This window comes from Eleginops maclovinus, chromosome 16 (assembly GCF_036324505.1).
Source record: "Eleginops maclovinus isolate JMC-PN-2008 ecotype Puerto Natales chromosome 16, JC_Emac_rtc_rv5, whole genome shotgun sequence".
In the NCBI taxonomy this organism is placed as follows: domain Eukaryota; kingdom Metazoa; phylum Chordata; class Actinopteri; order Perciformes; family Eleginopidae; genus Eleginops; species Eleginops maclovinus.
The window spans coordinates 15,816,833-15,829,723 of record NC_086364.1 but is presented as its reverse complement, the minus strand read 5'-3'; the positions used below and the strand labels follow the sequence as shown (position 1 = coordinate 15,829,723).

Here is a 12,891-nt window from a genome sequence, read left to right as displayed (position 1 = left end):
GGTGGAGACGTGTAGAAAAGGGCGTAGGAGAGGCAGAAGAGAAACCTTGAATGAGAAATTAGTAGACCTCACAGCAGCCTGGAAGTCTCATCTGACTGCAAACAAACGAGCCATGTTTAATGACAAAACTTCCTTAATTGACAAGGAATAATTTTGTAAGATTATGAGGAATATTTTTTTGACAAACTCAAGTTTTCTATGTGATGCCTCACTTTTACGCAACAGGTTCTAAAAGATAAATGTGACAGTATTAACTTCGATCAATGTAGGAAAAAGAAGCATGCTGTCCCCATTTTGGAACTTTGGCACCAAGCAGGAGATCAACTCATGGGATGTAGTGGATGCAGAGTCAGGTTCAACTTTGGCAAGGTGCTCTCCAAAGTCTCGGTGTTTTTTACCATGGTCCTGATCTTCACCTACTTCTTCTACTGCCTCACTGGATTCTGTGATTCGGCTCCTAGGACTTTATACCGCCAACAAGTATCAGACTATGACGCTCTGGACGATCATCGCCGCGTTTTGGACGAGCTGCGACTATCACCCCGTCTACTCCCGGACGCGTACATTAAGCGGAACCGCACAGCCTCCGCGGACGCAGAGCAGGTGGACACACCGGGACAGTTCCCGCTACACATATCGGAGAGCGCAAAAGAGGAGATCCCACAGAGCAACGGCATTCCCGTGTCCAACACTTTCGGCATCAAAAGGTTTCCCCAGGCGATTATAATCGGCGTGAAGAAAGGAGGAACCCGAGCCCTGCTGGAGTTTCTCCGCATCCACCCGGACGTGAGAGCGGTCGGTGCGGAGCCTCACTTCTTCGACCGGTTTTATGATAAAGGACTGGAGTGGTACAGGTGGGGAACACACAGAAAAACACACACGCAAGTTTAATTTGCCTTTTAACTCAATTGTGTTTGCAAAAACCCTGCAGGAACTTTTAACACCTATCCTTTAATATTAAACATGTAGCTAACGTTTTATAGCCATATGTACAGTAGCTACAGTGTAGTTGTCCCACACGCCTTCAACAATGCAACATAAATATGTATAAGACATAAATCTATGATAAGTTTTTTTAGAATACAGCTTTGGACAGACAATGCAGGATGATGTATAGCAGGTTTAAGGGTCAGACGAGCAGTGGTGTCACCTTTGCAAAAGTGCTGATGTGTCCTGTCAATAGACCGGACAGCCATAACACATGGATGTCTGATTTATTCAGATCACCATAAGCCAATATTCTCCCTGCATGCTGCACTGTAGATCAAAGGGGTCTCTGAGGAGCAGTTTATCATCTTGGCAGCCATCTAAACATCATTTATACCCTTCAACATGACATCCTGTACTAACGCTTCCACAATGTTTCGACTGGGAGTCATGCAGTGAGATGTTTTGCATATACTGTATAAAGGATATACAACCTGATAGATTTAATTATGTATACTGTGGGTCTTGGCTGCATTTCAGGATGATGTTGCCCATAAAATGTTCATCAGCTACTGTTGCAGCAACAGCAGCTAATTTTGGTTGACCAGGCCAACCAGAGATATAATTTGGGTGTACTCAAGGTCCTAAAGAAGAATTTAGTTCGGGATGAAGCTGATTCTGAATATATCCAGATGTTTACAAGCTTCCGAGAGAATCCCAATTTTGCTAAAACTCGTGACAAGTGTCAGAATAATATTTCTGACCTGTGAGAATAGCATGAAATGATCCATGAGGAGAGAGCTAGGTTTGACATTGAGAAGAGAGCTGATAAATAAGCCCTTTGATAGCATGATGGCTCTTGCAACGCTGAGATGTAATTCAATCTTCTCTTGGCCTTTTTTCCATTGCCCTTAGCTGTCTTTTAACTGCAAACATGAGGACACATGGAAACACTTTCACCACTGATAATTTTATCATGCTGCTAAGCTTCCTCTCTGTTTTCCTCAGTGCGGAAACATGCTTTATCCACAACTCCTCTTTAACACTCCTCCTCTGCTGTAATCATCCATCTCTCTCCTTTATTTCCACCTTCTCACCACTCTTCCTCTTTTTCCTTTTTTTGCCTAGTTTCACTCTCCCTTACTCTTCTTGTAAATGTAGAACATGTCTTTATGTGGAAATACCTGTGGCAGACCTGGTGTTTCCAGGACATGTTGTATGTGTGTTTTAATTAGCCTGATTGGTGCTGTAAAGCTGTTACGCTTAATGTTTTGTTGATGCTGTAACACGGCAGCGACAACAGCATGGTCTGTGAATGTCAGATTGGTCATTATTAGAGTTGAAGCTTATAATTCGAGCCTGAAGTGACAATTTCAAATGTCTTGGTTTGTTCAGTTGAAAGCACAAAATCCAAAGGAATTCAGTTTCGTGTCATATATGCTAAAGTAAAGCAATGGATCCTTAGATGAGAAGCTGGAATCAGCAAAAGTGTCATTTGTGTGATCAAAAGATGAACTGACTATCAAAGTAGTTGCTTTTGCAGTATATTCTCTGTTAATGTACTAAACAATTATTCAAATAATCGTACATACTGTATATACTAGAGTAAAACAAAAAAGATTAAAAAAAGACTCAACCTGCTACAACATTTAGTTGTAATGTCACATTTTAGTGCCACTAATAAGTATTTGACAATTTACAACCCCGATAGTCCAAGTAAAATCTGTTATGATCGGTTTGATCCACCTAAAACACAGGTACTTTTTTTTAGCTGTTCTCCACCTTGAATAGAAGTAAACTTAGATGCTGAAGGTGGAGTAGAGTTGGAGGGATTATCCCAACAAAAGCGACAGCAGCAATATGATCCTAGGTGAAATCACTGAAAGATAATTCCCTCGCTGTCACTGAATCTCAGAAATTCCGGAAAATATGTTTGCTGTCAACCGAGGGACCTATTGAGGAGGAGGAGGCAAGATGTATAGAGAGAGTAAGTGTGTGTGTGTGTGTGTGTGTGTGTGTGTGTGTGTGTGTGTGTGTGTGTGTGTGTGTGTGTGTGTGTGTGTGTGTGTGTGTGTGTGTGTTTGTGTGTGTTTGTGTGTGTGTGTTTTAGTGACAGCAAGAGCTCATCCAAGTGGAAAAAACAAGCCTGCCTCACCTGACTGTCAGTGCACAGCAGGTCAACACACTGTCACATCTGGAAGCTAAACACACACACACACACACACACACACACACACACACACACACACACACACACACACACACACACACACACACACACACACACACACACACACACACACACACACACACACACACACACTGATACAAGGCTGCTGTGTAAGACAGGCTCTGAAAAGCAACCCTGAGCTTTGACATTTTATCTTGTTGAAGTTCCCCGCTTCATCTGCAGCTCTCGGGTCAACAGGATCATATTTCAACGATACAGATGGACATAAATATTTCACTGGATCATAACTTTAATCTTAGTATAGAACCAATCAACTTACATTGTCTGATTACTTTATTGATTCTCCTTTTTAGCAACGATAATCAATATAAAAAAACATAATGAATAATAAAGAGCTAACCAATGTAAGAAAAAAATGACCTCAGATTACAGGATCTGACAGCAATTTGTGTACAGGGATACTCGACCTGCTTCCACATACTGTATCTTGAATCGAGGTAATAACCAAGACTGTAGGACATTTTACAGAAGGATGAGAGTCCTGCACGGCTGTATATTGTTTTCAGATCTCCGTGCTGGATACACTTCACAGTTGCAGTTGTTGGTTGTGTGCATGTTGTTCCAAGAGCATTGTACTCTCCAAGACAAACTTACACTTTGTTCCTGTGTGCTTTCCTTTGCTTTTGTCTTTGATCGATCCAGTCAGTCAGTCCTTGCTCTCCACGCAGCCTGTCTCCCCATCCCTGTCCCTCCTTTGCATGTGTGCATACAAGCCTGTTACGGGAATGGAAAAGCCACAAATGATGCATTCAGAATGAAGCAAGGATTTAATGAATTTCTGTGTTGTTTTATGGCTTTAAGGGGACTTCATCGGATGATAGGTTTCATATGGGACTTGAGAGGCACCGCATAACACAGAAAACCACAGCTTTCCATGGCACAATGGTTGTGATTGTCACAGATTTGTCACCAAGATGCGGGCAAGGATGAGTAACTGACAGATGAAGCTTGTTTTAGTATATTCTGTTTTCTTTACAACATTTTAGTTTTTAAGATACGAGCACTATTTATTATTTAAAGAATGAATTTTTTCATTCTTAATTCAAGAAAAGCACCAGTCCGCAAGTTCCATCAATATTTTGAAAGCATGTCAATTGCCTGACCTACAGTCTTGACACCGGAGGCCAGGCCCGATCGGATTGCCATTAAAATGTAGTACAAATCCTCTAAGGGCAGCAGCACAAGGGCAAGTAGAAATAACAGCACAACTGTATATCACATTCGCCCGTTTAGAGACATACATTTTTAAGAATAAGGATATGATGTGATGACAACAGATGATTATTAAATGGTATAATGCCGGCCGTTACGGATGTTGTATGGATCAATCTTTTAGATCAAAAAGCTGATAATCTTACAAAAATAAACCCAGAAAATCTTCCTCATGATTTTACTTAATATCGACAGAATAAAAGGTATGATAGTAATAATAAAAATGGATACTTTTGCAGTTAGATTACGGAAGTGAGTTGTCACATAGAGTATGCAATTTCTCAGTGTACTATATATGGTTATGACTAGTACGGATTGACCTTTACATTTTTGTAGTTTTAAGTTATGGACAATTCATTTGACTTCATTTGACTTCCTTAGCTGTTAACATCTGGCTTTAAGTGGTTGGATTCATCTTAAAACTGCATGCATGTTTTATTTCAGTATTTTCTAGGTCGGATTCAAACACTTACCATGTCAGTTTTGATATTTGACATTTGAAATGGTGAAAGTGGACTCTAATGCGGAGCGTTTTCCAGAGCGTGGGTGATTTTCCTAACACCTCATTCTGTGTCCAGCCCGGAGGCCATTAGTGATAGAGGCTGAACAAGACTGATTGGTGTAGCAGACCAGGAAGTGGTTTCTGTAGTGTTGAGTTGTATTGTGTTTTAATGGTGGTGGGTTTTGGCTGTGGTTGGGTTGAGATGGTGTTATGGGGTTTGAGAAGGCCCACACTCACACCCCATATGGTGGGAATTATTATAATTTGAGGCGCATCGTGGTGCATTTTGGGGCGCCTTTAAAATTTCTCAGTCGTGCCGTTTTAGCTCAAGACTTCAGTTAGCTTGTGAAAAATAGGCCACTTATATAATGTTTTCAATACTTGGTAGTCATGCTCAGTTGCACTGCTATTTCCGGAGAAGAGTAACACAGGTTGGAAAAAAGATGGGAGTCAATCAGGGTGTCTGTTTAGCATCAGGCTATTACCATTACTTGGACTGGGTATTATCATCTTTTTCTCTGGCACAAATTGTGTCCCTTGCATCAAAATTAGTATCATCTTCAATCCAATATTTAAATTAAATATGATAAAAAGAATACCTTTGTACAAAAGAGTAAATGTTTCTTAATGTGAGGTTTTAAATAAAAGTATTGTTTTGGTGTTGGCGGAGGTATAAATTACTCTCAAACCCATCCCTAGTCAGCATTTTTACCCTGGTAAATACAACTGTGAGGCCTACTTTCAAATGTGCCAAATGCTGAATCCATTACTGATTGCCACCAAAGCACACTGACTTCCTGTTAAGTCTTCTAATTATGACTGGACGCTAACATGCCATGCAGTCCCTAATTAGCCATTGACCAACAAAAAGTAATTTATTATATGGAAAGGCCCACACACACATGTGCATGATTTTACCCCCTACCCACCCACCATCTCTTACACACACATTTCTAAACTCATTGCAATGGTGTCATGCTGTTAACCACCAAAGATGAAAATGTAAAACATTGTAGTCTCTGTGGGAGTGTATAGAACTGCAGCTAACCTCCTGTCGAGAAAACCCTCCTCTACCTCCATTACTCCATCATTATTCATAGGGGAAAAAATCATCTGATAACAATGTATTTAAAATCTGTGGGTGGCAGCAGTCTTTCTGCCTGTCATGTGGTTTCCCAGAGGGGTCTAACCAACCACTTCCTCTCGCTGCCTATGGAGAAAGGTGATGGGTGTGTCTGCAAAAGCGCCGGAAATTCACCTCCCGGCTGACACATGCATCTAGTTTTTAGTGTTTCTGTGTTGACTTAGCATTCATCACAGCACTTATTCACACTTGGTGACTAGCTGCTGTACAATATAGTTTTTAATGTTTTTCCTCACTGTCAAGCACGTCCTTAGGCAACTTTTTGGTTTAAGGCATGTTAATTTGTCTTTCTTTCAACTTCGGAGTCCATGAAACTCAGAGGCCTCGTCGCTTGCTCAGGTTTCTGTTTAAGCAAAGAATATGTAGACAGCATGGCGGCATACTTCCTTATTATCCCAAATACAATGACATACCACTCTTGTGTGTGCAGGGTCTTGGGTTGTATCTTATCAGCATCTGTCAGTGTCATATTGGTTTGTCACTGTAGTGCACCAACGTTGTAATTAAAGCTAAAGATTGAGATGGAAAATAAATGTATTCATTTTTTTGCTGAGATTCAGGTGAGAATATAAGCAACAAGCTAATGTCAGCAGGCCTACGGTGTAGCTTAGCTTAGCACACAGACTAGAAACAGCTAGCCTAGCTCTGTCAAAACATAAGAAATGCTCACTTATGAATATGTTACATATTCTTTGTACTAAATGGCTGTTAACTGTAGCAATTTACTTACTGAATGTTAGATGGATCAGTATGTTCTTGAACTTTTTTTGTTGTTTTCTGGTTGGAGGAGAATAACAGCAGATGTTTCACCCAGGCATGAAGGCGTAAATCGGGGTTCCCACACATCCTGAAATGCTTAGCTGTTAGTGGCCCGGAGGCTCCTTCAGTCACCCTCTGAGCACAGCAGCACTGCTGGAAAATTTTTTCGTTCAGTTTGTTGTTTGTGTTCCTTCTCATATATTTACGGCCTTGACTTTCCACTGACTCATTAACTTTTTAGCTCTGAAGGCGTTTGGACATAGAGACGTCTGCCAGAGCTAAAGTGTTTAACCTTTAGAAAGTCAGCATTAGCCTAAATTGTCAAGTAACTGAATATTATTACCCTTGGAAATGTTTGTCATTTTTGTTTTGATAATAATTGGATTTTTTGGGGATCCTTTAATCAGCTATTCTTTCTTGCCAGAATGCCTTCTGTTAGTGCGCTAATGGGATCAATTTGCAGTACTTCAGCGGGAGAACCCATAATCTTGGGGGCAGGAAGTCTCTTGGCCACATCCTTGTTTCCAGGGTTAGTATTTAATCTTCTGATCCAGACTGCCTAGAACATATCAGTAGTGTAATCAGCGGTGTAGCACTCCAGGGAGGAAAAGTGCTACATCCTTAAAGCAGCAGGGAGTTCCAGACTAATGTGGCCAGTTTTCCAATACGGGCTAAATAGAAAACACCTTTATGCTCTGAGTAATTCTCTTTGCACACCAGTAGACTGAAAGGCATGTTTCCTTAAGTTAGATGGAATACCTTAATTTGTAAAACATCAATAACCTAAAACTAGAGTCACATGCATGGCAATAAATTAATCATCCTTGATATGTTTACAGTTCATCCTGACACCGCATATAGGAGGAGATTTATGGTAGAAAGTCACTATTATTGATTCTCTGATCATGAGACAGATTGTGATGAGGTGGATAGGGACCCAAGAAGAGACCGGGGAAAGCCACGATTTATTAAATATTCATGAGAATGGAAAGAAAATGTCTGGTCAATTACTGAAGTAACAATTATGTAAAGGACAAATTGAGAGGAGTATGGATGAGAGAGGAGAGGACAGAAAGGGAAAGTAGCACTCAGTGTCTCATCAGTAAACACTGACACCTTTGCAACCACATGTGTGTATGGTTGCACTAACACACACACACACACACACACACACCACACATCTCAAGCACACACAGTGAACAATCTGTCATATAGAGACAGACTTATTGATTAGACACAGATAAACAGGGGACAGACAGGCAGGGACAGGCCATTTGCAGCTCTTGTAGTTGGATAATAATCAATTAATGGCCTTTATTGGAGGAATCATTTAATGGGGGTGGATTGAAATGGCATAACTTTAAGTAGGAGGAAACTCGAAACTTACACAGGGACAAGGGGTCTTTCTTTCCTCCTTGGCATTCATCTTCATGGAAACTTCATGACAACAAACATTCAAGAATTGAAAGGTTTCTTCAAAGTTGCACCACATTAGAAATACACACTTTAACATACAATTTTACCATTTGGTTACCCTCAAATAGCCTATAGCTCTTCTTAATCCTATTTTACACGTTATATTGTTACACCAATCAACCAAATGGTCATGATTTAGATGTGATATGAACATTTCCCACAAAATTCATTTAAACGTATTTGTTATTTTTCCAGTAGGCTTATTTATCTTTGCTACATGGGGATATTCATTTCATGGTCAGTTATGTAAGTATGACTCCATACTGTTAGCTTGGCTCTTTCCAAAAGTAAAATGCACCTCTAATCTCATTGAATCTTTACAAAACTTAAGTTTAAAAACATGTGTTATTTTACGAGACTTAGAGAATAATTGGGGCAAAAAATAGTCCCGTACATAATGCCCCTAAAACTTCAACATTCTGCTTTTACACTTTTGTTTTTGTGCAGACTGAACAAACTAGATACACACTGTTAATTGCTGGCATTGGGTTTGAAAGGGGTATCAAGATTTTTATCTCCTGTCAAGAAAGGGAATAAGTGTGTTTTCAAATATGTCAAACTATTCAGTGGACTCCACTATTAAAAAAATAAATAAAAAAGGGTCTATAGGTTTCAACAATGTTTTGACTGCACAGCAAGAGCTTGCAATGAGTGATGCACCAGCAGGCTGACCACCGACCAAGTACAGTGTTACCTGTACTTTACCTACGGGCTACTGCTCCTAACCACAATCAATCACTGCCTTGTGTGGCAGTGACTGATTGTGTGGAAGGTCAGTTAACCAGCCCCATCTTGCTCGAATATTAAGGTTTTGCCTAACATTAGTTCTGTCAGCTGTAATTTAAAGAAAATGGATATATTGTTGGCTTATGGCAATCAAATCTCAAGTTAAATCAATGTTTATACACATTTTTAAATGAGGCCGATTGGATTATTTTGATCACTATTTGGAAACAAACCATGAGTCTCATGGACCATTACTTTATAAATACCCTTTGCTTTTCTAGAATCGTTTAATCAGTGTTTGACCATAGACATCTCACAAGAGAACTGCCAAAATAGAAATATATTTTCCTTGCAACTTGATCTATATTCCTGAATCGCCTCGTTTTTAAAATTTGGACATTATGAAGACTTTCAATCTGAAATAAATAAAGAATACAAGCTCCATTACTTGTTTATTTTATTTGAAGCCACATTAAATCACTCTGTTTCCAGTATGAGTTAAGTTAATGAACTACAGACAATTTATTTGTTGCTTTAAATATTGCCTAACAACCGTTGTCATGCAAACTATCAGTTTCTGAAATCCAAATCCATCACAATTGTTCCTCACGCGGTCCGTCAACACACAATGTGGACCCACGAACAAAAGTCAAATCTGACATAGTGTATATGATGGAACCCACAATGCCTGTTTGCCAGATAATACTGATAATGTATGGACAGAAGTTACAGACAGTAAATAAAGAAGAGAAGAAACTGTATATGTCACTAAATTTGCAAATATTGGTTTGGATTAAAGATTCATTTGCGTTGTAATACTATGCAAAATGTACCTCCACAGTGTAGTAACACAACTCAACTCATGCGTTTTCACTGCCGTATTCTTCACAACATCATTGCCACCATATGTTCAACACACTAGCTGAGCTCAGCAGTTTGCCATCCTGGTTGCACTTCCTGAGTTTGGTCTGTTTGGGTTCTTGTAGGAACCCGTAGGGGAGGTGAGGGTTGTGAGAAGGGGGGTACTTTGCTCTTGCAGGAAGAAAGGAGGGGAGTGCAAATCTGTAGGAAATTGCCATTAAGTGGTTCTTGAGGTTTTGTGGTTTGACTCATCAGTGAGTGGAAGGTCCTGTTGTACAGGCCAATGAGTGAGGCTCAGATGGGCTGGCCCTGCCACATAAACACAGTACACAAACCTTTAATCACACAGATTTTAGGGTGCTTTAATGTTAAGCATACATAATGTGTTTACCTTTGTCAGTTTGTTCCTCACATTGTGTTAAATGGGCAGACCATAATGGTGAGATTTTACAAAACGCAGAGCCTTTGTATTTCAGTGGTACGGCACCTTTTTACCACAACATCCCAGATTTTCCTGCCTTGGGAGCTATGTGGCATGTCACGCTCCTTTCTCTCCCTCCCCAATTTTTGCAACTGACACTTTCTCGAATGAATGAATTTGTTTTTTCTAAACAAAAATGTCAATTTCTTTGTAATGGAACAGGGTTACTAATCATAGTGATCCACACAGAATCATCAACCAACTCTGAAGATCCCCTCGGTTACACAGAGCGTTTCAGTGTCTTTAGGTCATTGTTTTGAAAAACTTTACTGTTTTGGTTTATTTCTTGCCAGAAGAATTGTTTCCAGGTGTAGCAGGCAGCTGTTTTTATCGAAAAGCTCTGACAAACCAGCTGTATACTTCCTGCCTTGCAGCAAATGGCAGAAAGGCAAAGTTAACAACAAGTTGGTGAACATCGTGGAGCAGTTAATGAGCAATATATTACCCTCAAGCGTTGCTGGAAACCAAAAACAGAGCTTTAAGGAGAGTTCTCATTTCTCAAACAAATAGATGCTAATTTTGTTGTGTGTCTATTAGAACTTTATAGTTAACTGTTAAACATATCTTTATATGGCCATGGTAATATAGCAGTGTTGTGTTTACAGCTTATTCTGCTGAATAATTCTTTAAAAAGGCTCAAAAACAGTTGCAGCACAACTAACCAAGCTTTCAAATTGTGACATATTAGCTTTATTTCAGTTTGAAACAGTCTCCACTATTATGCCTTTAAGAACATTTTGTGACTGACCAGTATCTTCTTTTCATTTAGGAACCTGATGCCTCGGACGCTTGATGGCCAAATCACTATGGAGAAAACACCCAGCTACTTTGTCACAAAAGAGGCTCCTAGCCGTGTCTGCACTATGAACTGCCAAACCAAGCTCATTGTGGTGGTCAGAGATCCCGTGACGCGAGCTGTATCTGACTACACCCAGACACTGTCCAAGAACCCAGGCCTTCCATCCTTCCAGAGCCTGGCTTTAAAAAACTCCACCACAGGTCTGATTGACACCACGTGGAGCGCTGTACGCATCGGCCTCTACGCCAAACATCTGGAGAACTGGCTTCAGCACTTCCCCTTGTCTAATTTTTTGTTTGTTAGTGGTGAGCGACTGGTGTCTGATCCAGCTGGGGAGATGGGCCGTGTTCAGGACTTCCTGGGTCTGAAAAGGGTTGTTTCAGACAAACACTTCTACTTCAACCAGACAAAAGGTTTTCCCTGCTTGAAGAAGCCCGAGGGGAGCAGTAGACCTCGCTGCCTTGGGAAGTCTAAGGGCAGACCCCATCCCCAAATCCCCTCCGAGGTCCTGCAAAGGCTCAGAGACTTTTACAGGCCCTTCAACCACCGTTTCTACCAGATGAGTGGACAAGACTTTGGCTGGGACTAAACAGATGATTTCTATCAGAGAAAATGACAATTTGACTGTTTAATGCTCCACAGGATTAAGGTCCTCAGGGATGCGGTACAGGAACACAAAGTCCACAGACTAAATTCTGCCTCAGTGGATTCAACAAGACAAGCATCCCATGAACTGTGACTGTTTCATTCTAGAGTAGAAGCTGACGTGAACACAGAGCTGCCAATAAGCAAATTACACGCATTGCTTTGTTTTTAAACTATAAGTTAAGAGCAAGGTGTGTACAAAAGGGGGAAAAAACATTCCCTTTGAACATAATTTTTATTATTTTCAAATAAAATAAGCTGATATTTATAGTTTCTGTTGATTTGAAATACAACAGTAACAATCGTTTTTATTGAAAAAAAGTATTTATTTTGCGACAAGGCCAGACATAAAACTGAATATGTTTTTATTGACATGACATAGTAAAGAAAATGTCATACGCCATGATTAACCACTGTGTTTTCTTAATTATTAGCAGTGTTACTTTGACTGCATTTATATTTTCAATACATTTGCTGTTTCCAAATGTCCTTTAACATGTTACATGTGTTATGTTGATGTTGCAGGGTGTTTCTCTGTACATTACAGTTGATATTCCCATAATACCTCATCTGTAAATATGAAATGTGTTAAGAAACCACACATACATTAATTCCATTTGTAGACATATGTAGATAGTTTCTCCTCAAAGCCACACACATTTTAATGGCATTCGCAGTAACAACTCCGCTGTTGCTTAAAATAAAATGCTGTTTTGATCTGTGATTATTTTGAACCAATTAAAACTCCATATATAAAGTACACAAAGCACAGTGGTGTCTATTAAACCATTTTTATGACTCTGATTATTTTGAGTTGTATAGTAACGTTTTTTTGACATAACATCAAACGTTTCATCCTTTCTATATTATTTGTTACTGTAATGGAAAACTGAGGCTGTTTTCGAACTATTTATATTTGGTCTGTCAACAGTAGAATTATAATCCAATAGATGTTACTGAAACCTAAATTCTATCCACCATTTGCGGAAGGATCAGCTGCTGTTATAAATCTCTTCATCAACAAAAGCGCTTTGCATTGGGCTGGAGAAAGATACTCTTTGTCAAAAGCAAAAAGTGCTGGCTAATGTCATTAACATGACTTGTCTTT

At 39.8% G+C, this 12,891-nt stretch overlaps 1 protein-coding gene across 1 annotated transcript; it reads left to right on the top strand.

Annotated features, from left to right (window-relative positions):
- The first annotated feature begins 75 nt into the window (after positions 1-75).
- On the top strand, positions 76-12,522 carry LOC134878264 (heparan sulfate glucosamine 3-O-sulfotransferase 6-like). The gene is made up of 2 exons (XM_063904192.1): positions 76-854; positions 11,109-12,522. The coding sequence occupies exons 1-2, from the start codon at positions 328-330 to the stop codon at positions 11,725-11,727; spliced, it is 1,146 nt and encodes a 381-aa protein (XP_063760262.1). The 5' UTR covers positions 76-327; the 3' UTR covers positions 11,728-12,522.
- Positions 12,523-12,891: the final 369 nt, after the last annotated feature.